At 40.8% G+C, this 19,268-nt stretch overlaps 1 protein-coding gene across 1 annotated transcript in view; it reads left to right on the forward strand.

The window, feature by feature from the left end:
- The window catches only part of WSCD1 (WSC domain sialate O sulfotransferase 1), a 209,021-nt gene extending 190,853 nt beyond the window's left edge, over window positions 1–18,168 (forward strand). Inside the window, exons 6-9 of the mRNA XM_083172250.1 lie at window positions 10,860–11,037; window positions 15,074–15,238; window positions 16,518–16,718; window positions 17,405–18,168. Coding sequence (XP_083028376.1) covers window positions 10,860–11,037; window positions 15,074–15,238; window positions 16,518–16,718; window positions 17,405–17,757 — 897 coding nt within the window. The 3' untranslated portion in view covers window positions 17,758–18,168. The remainder of the gene's footprint in view (window positions 1–10,859; window positions 11,038–15,073; window positions 15,239–16,517; window positions 16,719–17,404) is intronic.
- The last annotated feature ends 1,100 nt before the right edge of the window (window positions 18,169–19,268 follow it).

Here is a 19,268-nt window from a genome sequence, read left to right on the forward strand (position 1 = left end):
AAGCAAATTTGTCCGGCGGTCAGGTATATCTCCCAAATGTCACAATTTTTTTGGAACTGTCCCACGCACCTCCCAGGCCAGGCAGTGTCCCGCTGTGTGTGCGTTGGGGGGGGAGGAGCATTGGGAGTCCCTCCTAATACCCGCTGCTTAGTTGAGTAGAGCAGCAGTGAATAGACACTGTGCATATGTGCACAGTATTCAATGAGACAGAGGGTCTGAGGGCAATGGCAGCAATTTACACAGTACTGGCCATGCCCCCTTATCAGCAAAAATTAGGGCGTGACTTCGTGAAAGTACCATCATCATAGCTCATGTCCATTTTTTGGGGCGCGTGTCTGTGTCCCTTGTCCACTACCACCAATGTTGGGAGGTATGATCTTCAGGTCTAAATCAGGCTCAGGGTTTGCCCAGTTGCTTGCTTTTTTGTTTTACTTACAAACATGAATGAGGCCGTATATATGCAACTGAGGACATGATTCAAAGATGCATGTCAACTGGATGTTTTGAGATCTGTGCATGTGTAGATATTGGTCTTCGACACTGCTCATAGTGCCTTAGGCCTGATTGACAAGCTGTTAGTGGCTGATAGTGGCAGGGTTGTGATTGAGATTTAAGGCCTGGGTCTGCATAACCTGAGGGTTACTCAGATGTCTGATGGTCACACAGTTGATCTAAGGTTGTGTCATTGGATGCAAGCACAACCTAACATGGTGTAAAGAACAGCTGCAGCTGTCTACATTAAAGGTGGCCAAACCGCTGCCCTCGAGATCTACAAACGGTCTGTGTATTCCAAATTACGTAGCTGGTGCACAGTTGTAGTCATTAAGAACAGTCACATTTTCAAACATGGAAAGAAAATAAGAAAACAGAGAACCAATGGGGCAGTTACAGCTGCTGTATAAGGGAGGGTGTAAGACTCCCAATATAAATGTATAGATTCAGACAAAGATGCACACAGATATACAATTGTTGCATTCCAAATTTATCAATACAGTTATTTTTGTTGCATCGTGCTCCAAGATGGGATGTTTGGCATGATTTCAACAGTGTATGAGAACCAATTTTTTTTATTCAATTAAAAAAGAAACTTGATAAAATACACACTCACACAAAATAATAATATATGTCCAATTATTGCAAAATAATGTCATGCCAGTGTTTTGCGTGTTTCAACCTTTGGTCTATTTGTCTACCTTGTGCATGTCAAACATATGATGTTAATCTATTGAGTGTTGACGTAGACACTACTGACCTGATACCAGGTTATGGCGAGGTGTAGTCAGGGTTAGGGATAGTGGTCAAGTACTGTATTTAATAGAATAATGGAGTATCATATGTCTAACCAAAAGTGACGGTCACATGACCCCCGGATCTAGAAGGTAAAGTAACCACTAAGCTACCTGGAGAAATTGTTGCTATTTTAACATATTTACATTTCACAAGTGTCTACATGATGAATGCAGTGCGTTATTTCCTTCTAGGAACATGAGGCGCATTCTTAGGGGCTTCACTAGCTGGGAGCACCACAACTGTTCCCTTGCATTAGAGCTTTCCAGGACAACAATTCATTTGCATCTGTCTGGATAAAGAACAAATACTTTGAGGGAGATGTATCAAAGCTTGCAGAGAGATAGTAATGCCATTAGGGGTTGATTCATGCCTGCTGTTGCCTAATACTAGTGAATTGTTTCTTCTGTATATGTCCAAAATAAATGAAACCTGTGCCAGTAGTAGCAATCCATCTTTCCTACAACTTGAACACAACAGGATTACCATTTTATCAGAAGACAAATAATGTACCAGTAGGTCTTTGGATTATGGGAGGAAACCGGAGTAAGTCCGCACAAACACACAAAGCCCTACCACGTCCACACAGAGGGATTGGGAAGGAATTAACCCCAAGACCTCAGTGTTGAGGGGCAACAAGCTAACTCTTCTGCCACTATAACGCCCATATGATTTGCGGAAATTATGCTGTATCCCTCAATTAATAGATAGAAACCCCATTTAACCAAGCCAACAAAAACACTGCTTAAAAATTTAGAGCATTTAACCCATTGAGTGCCAACATCTCAGTTTTTAGCTCAAAATATTGGCAAAAAATGCCAACGTTGCTCACACTTGTTATATAAACTTAAATAAAAAAAATTGTGTAAAAAAAACATTACAGGTCATTATGATGCATAAAAATGTTTGCTTGCCAATTTTCACACCAATTTTGACAAATTCACTTGGCACTCAAACGGTTAAAAGATCATTTTATTTGAGAGTGTCGAAAGAGTGTTTAATTTAGCTTACAAACGCAATATACTGAATATATAGTATTGATCTACTTTATGGTATTAACCCTTTGACTGCCAACATCTCTGTGAGAGATGTGCAACAATTCTTATAAAAAAAAAGCCAACATCACTCACATTTGTTATATAAATTCCAATAAAAGATGTCTAAAAAAATAAAAATAAATCACTTGGCACTCAAAGGGTTAACATCAGGAGTTATGTAATAGGAATTTATGGAAATATGAAGCCTGCAGAGGAAACGAGATTGTTGCTGGAGAACCATGTTTGAGCGTTTTCCTATTTCTCCATATATTTTAGAAGAAAGAAATGGAGAATCATAAAGGATATAACTTCGATAGACCTCATGGAAAGGTTGCAGACGAGTTGCCTTTTCTATTTTTTAAGATAGGCCAGTAAATCTTGAAAGTCTAATTGAAATCTCAAGGTTGTCACCAGAGATGAGAGAATTATCCAGTTTATCCGCAGTGGATCAGTCTGATTCTTGTGTCAGTGGGATTTCCGTGGTGCACATTTGATCACAGCACTCCAGAACATGAAAGTTAGATTACCTGGCGCAGTAGCCTGTGAATAATAATACACTTAGCATAAGCAGGGTAAACAGTCATGCTGGTTTAAAGATGTCCTGCCCAGGATAATGTTCAATCCTTTCTGTAGTTAAAAAAAATAAAGTCATTAATATTCTCAGGATATTCAGTTCAGCAGTTCAGAAGTTCTACTTATGAATTCATATTTCCAATATGGATATACTGTGCTGCAGGGCAGACTGGGAACTGGGGCACATTCAGGTTTGCAAAACATGTATAGCGGCTTCTCCTGTTTCCTTCAGCACATAGATAAAAAATGAATCGAATACACTTTTATTTTGCTGTAAGATACATTTAGCAGATTGTTAATAATACCATACTTACCTTTACCTAGTAGATATGGATTCATCCAAATACAGTATTATATCTGTGCAAAGCAGGATTGCAGATGCTTTCCCGGAAATAGGTGAAGGTCTTCTTCTGTATCCAGAGTTGGCCTCATCTATAAGGAAATCTGGGTAACACAATTGCTTGCAAATGAAGTCATCACTATCAACAAGCATACGCAGTGCAAGAGATCTATCTAAAGTCAGATGGAAATCTGTGTACATCTGAATAGCCTGTAATCATGCTTGCGTGTCCATGACCCACTGGTGGAGAACTTAGTCTATGTACTAATTTTAAGCTGTGCACAAACCTACAGATTTTCTGTCCAATCTATCTGGTGGAAACAAAAATATGGTAAAGTATGGGAGCATACGAGACTGAACCATTCGCTCCCAAATGCTGGGAAAATAGACTAAAACCATTCTTTATATGAATCTATTAAATGGATTTAAGCAATTTATCTGAATTGTCTGTTTTCCAGTGTTTTGGAGCAAATTTTGTCTTCTCATATGCTTTCGTACATTCTACAGATTTGTTCTCACCAGAGAATCTGAAGGTGTGTTCCCAGCATTAGGTTCCTACTCAGTTACACGTACTTAGCAACAAATTAAGATACAATTGAAATGCACGGAACTCTGAGTTTCCCATAGTTGTTCAAAATGGTGTCAGCTATGTTGAGTGCACAGTATAAAAATGTAATAATGTAAGAGAAAGCAAAAAATATATATGTACCAGGTCTTATAATAATATATGGTCAGCCCTTGATAGGGTTCTGGTATCCTGAGACAAATCAGTACTAAAGGAAGATAACAAATGTAGGCTCTCTATTAAGAGGTGCACTGGATTGGAAAGTTACTTAAAATCTTTATTGATATGCATTTAAAATAATGGTTATATTATATCAATAAAGTTATAATTGTTGTTTATATCTTCTGCTGTTGCCATTCAGTGAAGCCATTGCTGGGTGTACAGGTTGAGTATCCCTTATCCGAAATGCTCGGGTCCACAAGCATTTCGGATAAGGGATTTTTTAACATACTTTCCTGGTCCCCCGATGGTCCCATGGTGTCCTCTGTGTCCTTCGGCGTCCACGGCAGCCTTCAGGATCTTCTTCAGCAGGCCCAGGGGTGCACCCACACAATGCACTCCCGGGACCGCTGAAGAGGCCAAGGAAGCTCCTGAAGGCTGCCGTGGACATTGGGGGACTTGGTAAGTATGAAAAAAAGGGGGGGGGGGACAAAATATTGTAAAGACCACGGTTTTTGGAATATTTCGGATAAAAGTTCTCCGGATATGGGAGACTCTACCTGTACCTGGCATTGCCTACTGCTGAGCTTGATAAATGGGGAGAAGCCAGCTTACTGTATGTCTCTGTTTACTTTTATAAACCAGCCTCTAAATAATAAAACATAACTTTTGTGTGCAGGTGTTGATACTGCAGAGTTATACATTACCACACCAACAGAAGGTTCAAGTTATGATCAAGCCAATTACTTCACCACTAGATTTGGTTTATTGATAGATAGCTAGAACAGCAATACTCAATGTTACGTACACACTGGTTATGGAGCAGAACTTGAGCTGAGTGGGGTTTCATACAGCACACGTTAGTGAGTGTATGCTGAATACAGTAACAGTTCAGGGATGCTGGAAAACATTGTGCTTTGAGAGTAATTGGAAGCTCTCTTGCCCTAAGTAGGAGAATTTTCTCTCTTTACAGTATATCAAGCTATATGGTGAAAATACAAGATGGCCCCTGCACATGCTCAGAGGAGAGCTTAAGTGTGCATCTTGGATTGGGCATGAACCCTCCTTGGGAAACAGAAAGTCTGTGCAGTAGCGCACTCGTCTTTTAACAATACAAACTGTAAATGTAAAATAACTCAGATTAGGACTTTCACTATTGCATAAACTAATATTTAAATTGAGGGCAGATGTTTTAAACAGTCCCTACCGTACTGTACACTTATTGTTTTGTAACAGTGATTGGAAGCTGTTACTACAGTAGATGTGCCTAGTCATCCTAGTGGTGGAAAAATATGCTTTGATAGTTATTAATTGTATTGTTTTCCACTTTTAGTATTTTCCTTGGATAGAATCTAAGGATGTCAGCGTACTCTTGAGTCATGGCCCACAAAAACATCAATCATCAAAAAATTTATTAAAATAAGTTTTCAAAATGACTGGAAGGCAGAAGACCACGGCATATCCCCATTTCCACATTGTATTTCCTACTTGCTAAAATCAAATTACACAGTGCATTCTTTTTACTTAAATCCTCTCAAGTCCACTTCACGAGAGCCAATATAACTGTGAAACGAGGTGATTTTAAACATTCCTATGTTACTCTTGTGGGATTTTTGGTAATTTACCCTGCAGTTTTTTATCTGTTTTACTTTTATTGGACAATTAGAAGTATAAATTACAGACACTAAATGAGTATATACTGCTTACCATTACAATAGTGTAACTGCGTTTCATTGAGGTATATTTAACAGCTAAGCTTGTTCATCGTGTGTTGTATTCATTAGTTAGGTATACATTTTTCATATTGTTTAAAAGCTGTCTCTACACATCTTCCTTGGCAATAACAGTGTTTACATTCATAATGTTGACACCACAATGTCAACAGTTATGGGAGAAATACCTGATTGCCACAGGATCAGAGCTCTGAGAAGTGTTGGTTGCATGATCATCGGGCGATACGACTGTCGACATTTGGTACCAAACCCTCCAAATAGTACAATAGATGTCAGATATGGAACCAGAACATATCACACCCTAGAGCAGGGGTTCAACATCTTTTTCGAATCATGGCACCCTAGAGTATCAGAAAATTTTCACGGCACCCCTAGCCCCCCCCCCCCAATAATAATATATATACATATGTATGTATATATATATATATATATATATATATATATATGTAGTTTGTGTTTAAATGTGATTCTTAGGTTCAGTTATGTGGTAAAGGGCATGGTTTGCTTCTGATTGTACACATATTTTATGATTGGCAACCACCAGCACTGGTTTTGTCCATAAATAATTGATCATAAATAATTTGAATTGGTCCTGGACCACCAACCCGTGGCACCCCTGCAAGTGTCCCGAGGAATGCCAGGGAGCCACGGCACACAGAACCACAACAAACAAGATACCGACAGTTTTTTCAGGCGCTCCTTCTTGGTATCCCTCCTTCACATGTATTTCAAAGGGTTACTCATGAAACATGTAAAGAAAAGACAGGAATATAGTGTAAAACCATAAATATGAGATGAATAAATCCCAAAAGGTGTATTTTAATGGGAACCGTACCCTATTAAATTGTCCACCAAACAAGTAGACAATATGCGCATGTGGTTAGTAAGTAGGAAACCAGGCCTTCAAATGTGGTCCTCCTTATTCCTCCATATTTCTCCCGTGAGTAGGGAATATACAAAAAGATATCTCCATATGGTGAAATACCGTTTTAATGAAGACACAAAAATTTTAAACATTCAACATGAAAAATGGAATAAATGTCTTGGACTCTCACCAGAATGAGATGTCTACTTAAACAAAAAGCAGACTCAACCAGCATAAGGTGGTATTACTTCAGGCGTCCCTGGATGCTGCTGGATCTCCCGGTCTTGGTGGTCTGTCCAAAGCACATAGATCCCCTCCGCCAGCGCGTTTCAGACTGATTCTGTCCTTTATCAAGGCTTATAATTTGAATTGGTCCTGGACCACCAACCCGTGGCACCCATGCAAGTGTCCCGAGGAATGCCAGGGAGCCACGGCACACAGTTTGGGAACCACTGCCCTAGAGTATCAGTAGATACCTATAGGCTATAAGTTTGAGAAAAACAGCAAAAATTATTAATTTAAGTAAATTGTGTCTGCCTTCCTTGGGATAGGAAATGTGGTGCTGGACAGGTCTGCACCTCTGTTTGTCCACATATTTTATGGTTGGCACTGAATTTTCCTATCATATTTACCATAGAAAGTTGGCTAAATTGCTTTGGTCCTGGACAACCAACCCATGGCACCCATGCCAGAGCTCTGCATCACCCCAGGTTGACATTGCAACCAGTTTGGAATCCACTACTGTGCTATGTAAGAACGTTTTTAGATACATCAATTAATGAAGTAGATAACATATTAGTCTTGCAATAACATATTACTAAAAACCCTTTCCCTGACACTCTCAGCATTTAGCACACATGAACAACTGGTTTCCACTCGCGATGCCTACTTCCTGTCAATTAACTTTTGAACACTGTGCATATATAATTAGTTGTAGAATATTCCTTTACAGGATGTGTACTGTGAACCATGCATATGTGCAGTGTAGCTATAATCGTCCGCCATGTGACTTCATAGCCATGCGATCACGTCTGAATCGGGCCCTTTCTTCCAGGACTTGTGGTATACAAATGTGAAGATGATAGTTATTGCCGTATATATTGTATATACTGAGACACGAACAGTATAACAGTAATTAGGGAAGGCTTTTTCTGGAGGCTTGCATGTAATATAAATATAAGAACAGAGTGGTAAATACGTCATTTCTCATGTAGTTCTTTGAAACGTAAAACTAAAGATTTTTGATTTTTTTTTTTTATTGGATGTGGGAAGTTGCTCATGACTTTGGCTGCACAGTGTGTTATGAGACATGTTGATGGAATGGGGGCAGTGAATGTGGTTACAATATTGGAAGACAAGTAAATAAGCAGCATGCACTCTAGAGGTGACTAATGACTCACACAGGAGACACACCGCTGAGTACTTTGGTTTTGCACTAGTGCTTTTTGATGATCCATCCAGCTCACGTCAAGGCGCACGCCTACTCTCAGCAGCAGGGGGCCACCTCCGCAAAGCAGAAGTGCAGCTTAGTGTGTAGTGACGGACAGAAACATTTTAAATGAGATGCATAATGCAAAAGTGTAACATCACATCAAAAAGTCCAACCTTGTACTCATTAGTACCACCACTTTCTATGAGATAAGCCTTTCTTTTTCCATTTAAAACACTTATGTGTTACATACAGAACAGTACTGTATGTCCCTAATATGTGTTACATATATTGTGTATTGTGTATGTCATTTTTTATTACATTTCTCTAAGTTTGCCTGTAAATACAGTCCTCTGCTGATGTTTGGTGGAGATTGATTCTCACCCAGGGTCAGTTTAAGAGAGGAGAGGGCCCATGTGCAGGCTCCTTTCTGCCAGTACAGTAGACTCTTTCTTTGTGTCAGAGTGTACTGTGCAGGTCTCCAGGAACATGGCGCATGCTCCTTGTTCCTGGGGGAGAGCTCTACTCCGCATGTACAAATCAACAGGAAAATGGCAGCAATGTCCATTTTTCTGGTGATTTCTGCAGCTCTAAAGCCAGCACCAGGCAGATGGATTGGCAAGTGTAATTATATGGGTACAGGGTGTCTAGTGTGTTGGTACCCCCAGCCTAGACCCATGGGCCCATGTAAACAGCACACCCTGCATCCATATTAGAAATGCCAGTGATTGCACTCCATAAAGGACACATTTGGTACACCTGTATTTTGTAGACTCCTTCAATTAGCACATGGTCCAAAAGAGTGTGCATCTTCTGATGTCCATTATAACAGGGATACTTTGAGTACATTATTCCCCAACTATCAGGAAGACCTAGAAGCATACTCTATGCCAGATGTACTGCAGATATTCACACAAATGCAAGTGTTTCTAAGTTACTCAAATGTGGCACAGCACACGCATTGCATGGTGTGAGTGGGCAGAGTCATATTGATATGCATGGATTCTGGGGAACACCAAATGCATATTGGATGTTCTGGGGGCTAATCAGGTGCAAAATGATGTGCAGTATTATGGTAGTGTTGTGAGCGTGCTGCATAACTGCTTGTGAACTCAGCCAATTGCTTATGCTTGAGACCATGCTCTGATAGAGATTCTGCACATAGGTTTGTGTCTCCTATATAGAATAGTCCTTAAACCAAAGACATAGCTAGAGTAGGTGCATGGGATGGGACTGCCCCCAGGATCTTGTCCTCCCTTGCACCCAGTTACACTATCAGCCCCATGAGGTTGGGGAAGGCATGTACTTCCTGAATAAGGGGTCAGTTTCTCCTTTCTTAGCAGTGTGCTACTTCAGGCTTTCCCATGCGGTTCCATCCCAATCTTCCTGAGACAACAAGAGACTGCACGCTTCCTCCCAACATCAGGGAGGAGCAACAGAGCCAGCCAGGACAGCTAATGTGCCTGAAGTAGAACACTGCAAAGAAAGATGCTGCTCACAGTGCTCAGAGGGTGTGCGCTCACCCTTTGTGGCAAGGGAGGCAATGGAAAACGTGCTATGAAGCCACTGTATTTCTGGTTATGCCCCTGCCCGTTATTCATGTCAAGATGACACTTGAAGAAGAGATACCTCCAATAATGAGTAAAATATCATCACAGATGAGCTAAATTGATTGTATGTGTTCACAAACAATAAAACAGACATATAAAATATATATTTTTCTTGCCCGATAATTGAAGCACAAAATCTTATCTTATTCCACTCCAAGTCACGTCTAAGCTTGAGAGCTTTTGCTCTCTAAAGAATCATTTACGCACCTCTACGTTCTAGCTGTGAACTTTAAGAGAGAGGTGACAGGTTTAGACGAGAACTCTGTGGAGAGATAGGGAAAGGAACCTCTGCATATTAATGTGCAGTAAACAATAGTCTGCTTATTAACAGCTCTGTGTGAGTACATGTATAATCTACAAGTGATAGAGATCCATCATCACACTCTGCAGGGTGTCTTGATGATTCTCATATTGGAAAAGTCTCTCACAAAATATTTCTCTATGGTCTAAGCTATTGCAGTATGTTTGTATCTTTACTTGCCCTGTTACTATAAATCAGCCATGTCCAAACTATGGTCCTCCAAATGTTGAGAAACTACAAATCCCATCATGCCTTGCTACATTTTTACTATTAGGGAATGCTAAAACTATGGCAAGGCATGCTGGGATGTGTAGTTTCACAACAACTGGAGGACCGCAGTTTGGACATGCCTGCTATAAATAAAAAATCTTGGTTGCAGTTTCATTACCGAATAGATTTAATTCAGTAGTAGATTATGCCTGCAATCAAGGGCATAACTAGATGTTTGTAGGCCCCAAAGCAAACAATTGTAAGGGCCCCTATTACTGTAACTCCCAATGGGGAAAAATGTATATAGTGCATGTTACTTTTACAGGAAAGGTGGGCCCCACTCCACTGTGGGCCCCATAGCAGCTGCACTCTCTGCACCTATGGTAGTAGTTATGCTCTTGCCTACAATGTACCTCTGCACTGGTGTGAAAATGCCAGCAACGGCACATACTGTAAAATAGCCTTTATTACAACCCCAAATCATGAATTCTTGTATGCTGCTCCATAGGGCTTCATACAAAATGACACAATGTCAGGGCTACCGTAAATGTGTCATATGCGTGCTTTTATGGGTGTCACGCACCCCAATAAATAATAAATATCCGAATGACTCCAACACTGATATTTTATTATTGTCATAAATAAATAAAACTGTTTGGTTTACCACTGCACATGTAACAAGCTGTGATCTTTGTTTTTAAAACGGCATTTTCCTGTCTAATCATGTATGTTTCTATTGTCTCCTCTTAGGAATATCCCTTGGCGATTATGCGGTGGCCGGAATGCTTCTGTGGTTATCCAACTGTTCAGTTTAACCTTTTTGAACACTTGGATGACTCTCTTTGTGCCGGGTCCCTGAATGACAGCAGTGGATCAGAAGTCCTAAGGGAAGATAGTTATTATTCTGTATTCCAAACTCCCATACAAGGTAAATATGTCAAGTTTATATTTTTCTCTTTTTCAGGCTAGTGTTGATAATTGCGGTTTAAGCCTACACAGGGATAAATAAGAATGGTATATTGTGTTAAAATGGTCCTGTCCTGATTTGTGCTTTGCCCGAGCACTGTTAAGGAATTCCCAATATAAAAGTTATAACAAACCGTAAGGAAATCAATCAATTTCAACGTGTAGAAATAAACATGAGGCATGTTAAGATCAGTAAATAAATTACATTTATTTTATTTAGTCTTTTGTGACTTAATTGACTATCTCTTTCTAAGCTTGCTTAGCAAAATCAAATGTCCTAAGGGTGTCATTGTGAAAGAAGTAAGCTCCAATAAACATCAGAATATGTGACTGTTTTATAGTTTGCAGTAACCAAAACAAAGCCCTGCTAACACATTTCCCTGAATTACCGAGAACCAATATGTGAGAAATGGCCTGTAGAACTAATCTAACAGGAAAAACTATCCACTATATTTCCAACACCATATAAAACCACCATTGCTGTCCCCTTTCTCCTGGTTGTTGCTGTAGGACAGCTCACCCATAGGCCGGTTTCACATACTCTGACTCCTGCCGGACGGCGAAATCCCGCACGGCCAGGGAGCCGTGCCACACACATTAGTTGTGAACGGACACAATTGTGTCCATTCACATGGGACAGCCACGGCCCGGCCGCACGGTTGCAGCCGGATCCCGCCACTGGAAGGGACGGCTGCCGTGCTGTGGCCATCCCCTCCATGATAAACTAGTGTGTGCTGCACGGCTTCCTGGCCGTACGGGTTTTCACCGCCCAGCAGGAGCCGGAGCGTGTGAAATAGCCCATACAGTGAGTCATCTGATGTGAAGCATCATTTCCTACACACAGTGGAGCAGATGTATTAACCCTTTGAGTCCCAAGTGAACTTGTCAAAATAGATGTGAAAATATAATCTTTTTTTACTCCAAAATTTTTATTTGAATTTATATAACAAAAGTGAGCGACGCTGGAATTTTGAGCAGATATTTTGCACATCTCTCGCAGAGATGTTGACACTCAAAGGGTTAAGACTGGTAAAGGGATAAAGCGCTGATAAAGTAGAAGGTGATAACCAATCAGCTCCTAACTGTCATATTTTAAAAGTCAGCTTGCAGCTTGACAAATAGGAGCTGATTGGCTGGTGCATTATCACCTACCACTTTATCTACCCTTCACCAGGCTTAATACATCTGCCCCAATGACTTACTGTATGAACTTTGGAGAGTTGTCGGCAGTAGACCATTGTAGATACAGCCCATTTTCCCAATGAAATGGCCAAGTCATGCATATGCACTCCTGCTTATCGCAGCATAATACTGTAAATTTCTGCGTTGCGCTGTAGGCCATGATGTGCTGCTGTTCCCGCCCCACACGCCACTTGAACTTCCTCTCTGGACACAAAAGTAGGTCAATATGAATTAAAATGTGCGTATAAATTTATGCTTAAATCTCTAATCAGAACAAAGTGATCAGTGAAGTAACACAAAGATAAAGGAGTTCTTATATATACAGTCTTACATCTAGTTTGCACACTGTAAGGAGAAGACCTAAAAAAAAAAAAATAATGAGCACCAAAGTTAAATGAAATAAATTAGTAAAAATGTAAATTCAACAAATTTGTGAACTAGAATAAATATCACTTTACGCCAATGTAACTGGTTTTCTGGGCTTCTCCATAGTACTGTACTAGTGGAATTGTGCCTCAAAGAAAGTAAAAACGATATATAATGCATACCTCCCAACTTTTGCATCCCAGCACGGCGCGCCAACATTTTCGGGGGTGTGGCCTAATTTGGGGGCGTGGCCTGTACTCACGGCTCTTCTGCGAGGCCATGCCCCCATTTTGCCGCTATGGGGGCATGACCCAGAGGCTCTGTGAGCCTCTAGCCATGCCCCCAGCCCCCTGGCTGCGGGAATAGACGCTGTGCGCATGCGCACAGCGTTTATTCCCCGCTGCTTAGCAGCTGACAGGGGGGACTCCCAACAGCCCCCCCACACCGCGGGACACTGCCGCCCGCGGGTGGGACATCGGGACAGGCCCTGACAATCGGGACTGTCCCGATAAAATCGGGACTGTTGGGAGGTATATATAATGTACAGTATTATGTTTATGCAATCTGCATATTAAGTATGGTACATCCCATAAAGAAATAGAAAAAGGGTCTGATAAAGGGTTACACACTGGTGCGGGGGATTTAGATGCAATTAATATGCTTCCAACAAATAGATTTAGTATACAAGATGCTGATACAGTAACAGAGATTGTACCTGTGCCCTACAGTCAATTTATTTTTCTCTATGTATTTCAAATACATTGTTTGCATTTGTCCTGACATCAAAGCAATTCATTTGTTAAAGCATTATTAGATGGCATATTATCCTCTCCATGTTTTCCACAGATGAAATACCCACGCACTGACACAAGTCAGAGCCACCCCGAATGCGGTGGAGCTACTTAATAATTCATGCATCCTCAGGCACAGATTCTTGTTCTCTATATTATCATAAGAATTTAGCAGAGTTGGAGCCGGATTCCTGGTCCTGCTTGGAAAAACAATTAATTCACTAATAAACAAACGCAGTGGGTCACAAATGTTATGTTATCCTAACATGTCGGAACATAAAAATGTGCTTCTTCGCTTTGCAATGATGTGTTGATGACCATAATGAAGCGGTCCGTTCTCTGAATATCATTTTCAGTATAGACTGCAAGATGCACTGATAAATATGCAGTGCGAACAGCACACATTTTATACCAGGTGCTTGGGATTTTATCTAAGCCTGTCTGCTTCTCCAGAGCCGAGGGCTAGATAGATTAAAGACATTATTAAAAGCAAATAATTCATTTGTTTTGCAGTTGAGGATGAAAAATCTGCATGTTCCCCAAAAAAGGAACGCACTTAAATGCCAGGGAAGACATTGTTAATGCACATTCATGGATAGGGTGCATAAGTCCAGAGGATTTATCATTTAGCTGTACTCTAAAGATTCAAGACGTTCATTTCTGTTTATCTGCCAGTCTGAACTGTATAATCCGGGCCGCAATCAGGGCGTGGCTAGGGGGTTGCATGCCGCGGGTGCTGTGCTGTATGTGATACCCTTATGGGCATACAGGGAGGGAAGACAGAGTGAAGCCAAATTAAGGCCTTACCCCAGGTTATGAAAATCCTCATATGGACATACAGTATATTAAAACATTTTTTTATATTTGCAAACATTAATCATTTCAGACCGTAATGCTTTAATAAGATAATAACCATTTTCAAAAAGAAATAAAAATAGTACTTAACAACCTTCCATTCCAGTTTGGTGAGGTCGACATGGTCAAAAAGATGACACAATCAATAGGTCGACATGTAAAAGGTTGAGATGTAAAAAAGTCGACGAGAGCTTTTCATAGTTTTTGGTGTCTATGTTTTTAAAGGACCAGCTCCGGGCTCTTGGCCCAGTTCTGGTTCTAAATATTTAGGAGATAAATATATATAGGGATCCTCCATATTTTTAAAAACAGCACCAGGCTCCACTAGTAAGATAATGCCACAGCCAACAGACACTATTATATAGGTCCCTGCAGGCTTGACATTACCCTGCAACTAGTCAGCCCTGGCTGGGGTACCTGGGTAAGTGGGGACACCCCTGATAAAGGGGTTCACCCCTCCAGGGCACCCAAGGGCCAGGGCTTAAGTCCAGAGCTATCCCTGACACCCCTTGGTGGTGGGTGCAGTTTTGAGAATACTCACCAATATCCAGTGTAAATTGGCCCTCTTTGGTCCCTGTAGGCATCCAAGGGGTTAAAACAAAAAACATCATACCACTTTAGACTGAGGAGCAGCATGTGTTTCATGGGAATCTTATAACTATAACAATTTTAAACATTTTTGTGCCAATAAAAAAAGCCCTTGTGAGTATACATCGCTATGTGTTTTAGTTATAGATTTAGGGTTTTTTTAAAGAGAAAATTTATCTTTTAAAATGTGCTAATGATGGAGTTTGTTTCTTTCAGATACCAGATGTACAACAAGAAAGTTTTTACCTACAAAGTCCAAAGTATTTGTTGCCTTGTCAAGCTTTCCTGGAGCAGGGAATACCTGGGTGAGACACCTTATAGAGCATACCACAGGATTCTACACAGGAAGCTACTACTTTGATGGAACTTTGTACAATAAAGGTATGCTGCAAAGAGACTTACAATGTGTACATGTGTCCTCATACACTAGAAGAGAGCCAGGGCCATCTTAACGTATGGGCTTAATGGGCACCTGCCCAAGGGCCCCCCAATTCTAGGGGTCTTTGAGCAGGGGCAGATTGGGCTGTGAGCATTTGCCTCCTGATCTTCTTGGGAGGCAGAAGAGTGGTCAGGCCGCATTCTCTTCCACCAATCAGAGTGCAACATTCGCTTTCTGCTTCCCAGCCTGCAGCCAGATGGGAATGGCTTTCAGCATGTTAATTGGAGGATGGCTGGAGCTATCTACCAATCGGAGTGCTGACAACCATTCATTGTAAGGAAGCAAATGGAGAGATAACAAATCCTGTTAATGGTTGGGTAGGGGCCCCAGTTCTTTGCTTTGCCCCGGGCCTACAATACTGTTAAGATGGCCCTGCTTAGAGCCCCTCTTGGTGCACCAGGTCCTGGGTGACTTGGCTGCGCTGAGTGCCTTCTCATTCAATATGTACATTTAATTTGCACATACTGGAAGTGACAAAACTCATTTTCTAGAGATTCCAATTATTCATTTCATGTGAAACACTTGAACATGTGTGTGCATGAATATGTATACAAGGTTCAACTTAAAACCAATTCCTAACATTACAGCTCAGTGCCTCTAGTGCACTATGAGTTGTGTCTATGATGAAAAATGTAAAGAATGTGGGGCATCTTGCACTGTATGGTGTATAGATTCCAGATGTATGATGGTATTTCTGTAGTTGTTTAATGATTGTATAACCTAGGTATCACCAGCAATATTGTGCATAGTGGGAATAATGCAGAGATGATCCCAAGTCAGTTTTGAAGAAGGGTCTTGTGTGTGTTTGCATAGTGAATGTTCCATCTGCATCTAGAGGTGACTCAGAGTCATACAAATCTTGGGTGATAATGAGGTATTTGCACATAGGGTTAGTGTAGCGAAGGTGTGTTGATGGAATATCTGGATATGTAGAGTGCTGCGATGATCCATCTGGTTTGCTATGGCTCTTGTATCATTAAAAGGGCTTGTTCAAATGTGCACTGATACTGAGAAGGCCCATTTTAACAAGCATATAGCTGGAGATGATGTGGCACATTGATGTATTCAACCCTGTATTGGCCACAGAATGTTATTCTTTACTTATCACTTTGCAGCAGACACTTCTGTTTACTTGCATCAAGCTCTTTCAATCTAGAAAACATATTATATTCTGCATTCATGTTGTCTGTATGAATTCTTTTTTTCCCTTCTTTTACTAAGGTTTTAAAGGAGAAAAAGATCACTGGAGGAGTGGCCGGACAGTATGTGTAAAAACACACGAAAGTGGCAAGAGAGAGATTGAAATGTACGATTCCTCCATTTTACTAATCCGTAACCCTTACAAGGCATTGATGGCAGAATTCAACAGAAAGTGTGGAGGCCATCTTGGATATGCAACAGAGAGGCACTGGAAAAGTAAAGGTGATTATATATAATTGGGCTCAAAAGATCGGTTTGTCGCCATGGATGCATTATCAGTTGCTCACAGTTTTTGATGGTATTTACTGTACCTTGTAGATCTAAGGTATTTTTTGGATAAGATGGGTTTCAAAGAGGTGTGTTAATTGTAGTCTGAGGTCGCTTACTGTATTGCCGTGTTCTAGAGCAGTGGTGCGTCACCTCTTTTTTTAATCTTTAATTGTTATTGGCCTTCAATATTGTTCCCAAAATGGGGCATGTCCCTGTACAGTACATTCAGTAACATACGCAAAAGTTTGGGATCTCTAAAATCTGATCCTGGCAACCTGCTTTATTCTCTACACCAGAGGTAGCCAACTCCAGTCCTCGAGAGCTAGAAAACAGCTAACATTTTCCATGTATCCTCACAGAATCACAAGTGAAGTACAGTATTTAGCTCCACCTGTGGATCTTTTAAAATGTGTTAGTTAGTAATGAGTGCACCTGTGTACCTGTGAGGTGAGCTGGAAAGCGTGAACTGTTGGTAGCTCTCGAGGACTGGAGTTGGCTACCCCAGCTCTACACCAACTGATTATGCACCATTGTTCTAGGAGAACAATCGTTCTATTTCTGTATTGAAAATTATCCAAAGTACTCATGGAAATAAAAAATTTAAACAAACCACTTTCTTTTATTTCTTTTTCATTTAGAATGGCCAGAATTTGTTAACAGCTATGCATCTTGGTGGGCCTCACATGCCCTGGACTGGCTCCAGTATGGAAAGAAACTTCTTGTAGTTCACTATGAAGACTTGAAAAAGGACCTAATTGGAAGGTTGAGGGAAATAGTGAGCTTTCTCAATTTTCCAATAAATGACGATCGTCTCCTTTGTGTGGAGAACAACAAGGATGGTAATTTCAAGCGGGTTGGCTCTAGCCAGTCAGTCACAAATCCCTTTACACGGGAAATGAAAGATATGATCGATGGATACATCAGGACGGTAGATAAAGCACTTAAAGGAAGGAACTTTACAGGCTTACCAGAGGAATATATGCCAAGATGATATCGGGAGCTTTCTGGGACAGTGTGCATCACTGACAGCTGCCAAATCTCTCTGCTGTGCTTCAAGGAAACTTAATGTGTTAAGTAGAATTGAAGTGAAGAATAGAAGAGAGCTGGTTAAAATTAAGACTGAAGACGGACAAGTAGAGAGTTGGTTAAAAATAAAGACTTGAAGCTATTAACATCTTTTCTGTGTGTGTTCCTCCACTCTACTAACTATTGACCAGGAGTTGTACTGTTGTACACTGTGTGTTCTAGAACAGATTCCTTTGTTGATGTGTGCTGCCTTTAAGCAATACCTTTCAGGAGTAGTTTCAAATGTTCTAGTGTCGGAACTGGCAATCTGTCAGAATTTCTTTCTGTAAAAAAATGAATAAAGTTGGGAGCAGAAAAGGGCATATTTTCATTACAACGAGTGTTTTGTGTATTTCTTTTCCAAGACACAGAAAATTGAGTTTGGGGGTCACAGTTGAAGGGTTGTGTAAGAGATGTTGTTATGCTCACAATCGAATGACATATAAGCTGATATGTTATTCAACCATGTGTAAGGTAGTAAATTATGCACAAATAATATAAAGCTTGAAACAATGAATCAAAAAGGTTACAAGCGAAAATAAAATAACTATACTTTTTACAGTGTACTTCCAAAGTATAAGAGTGTAGTAAGAAGTGGTTCTAGAGTAGGAAAACAAGAAAATTAATAACTTAAATAACAAACTGTAGAATAAGGAAAACAGATGCTGGTCAAAGTGAACAAAATATAAAGAGAAATTAGTATTGCCGCTATTTATGTAACTAACCTATTGCAGAGGGCTTCAGAATGATTTTCCAAATGCCGAGATCCAGGCGGTCACAATCCCAACAGCGGTATCCCTTGAGGGCCTGCTGTGCATGACATGCTGCGCTCAACATGCTACGGGTACGGTGGCTCACTTTGCTCGCCACAAGGTTCGTTGCACACTCCACCCAGATCCCACTGTCAGCATATTAAGTTTAAATTGTTTTTTCACTAATCACAAAAGTAACTTGCATGACCTAGAACATTTCATATAGTATGATCTTTTCAATACTCTTTCAGTAAATTGTTGTAAATAACATTTTCTGTGTTATTTAAAGGTACTTTCCTCCATTCTAAAGGGTTTAAATTTGATCTGTGAAATTTCTTAGGGTAGTAACTTAGCAATAACTCTATATAATCTGAACTGGATCAATCTTCTCTAGGTAATGTGAGGTGGTGGCTCTGTGGAGGAAGGGGATTACGCCCCCCTCCGCTGCCTCTGCTGCTGGTTCCCACCGCTGGTGCCCATGCCTGCTGATCCCTGCCACCAGTGCCCATGCCCATTGGTCCCCACCGCCAGTCTCAAACCCCAGTGCACTCGAGCGACTGGTGCATACCCAGTAGCTTCTTCGGTACTGCGCATGTGTTGGCCCCCAGCCTTTATGTGCTGCTTTGGCAGCAGTCCACAGTAGCATATTCACAGTCCTGAGTCTGGCAGAACCTGTTCTTATGGG

This window comes from Crinia signifera, chromosome 2, assembly GCF_055691185.1.
Source record: "Crinia signifera chromosome 2, ASM5569118v1, whole genome shotgun sequence".
NCBI classification, from domain to species: domain Eukaryota; kingdom Metazoa; phylum Chordata; class Amphibia; order Anura; family Myobatrachidae; genus Crinia; species Crinia signifera.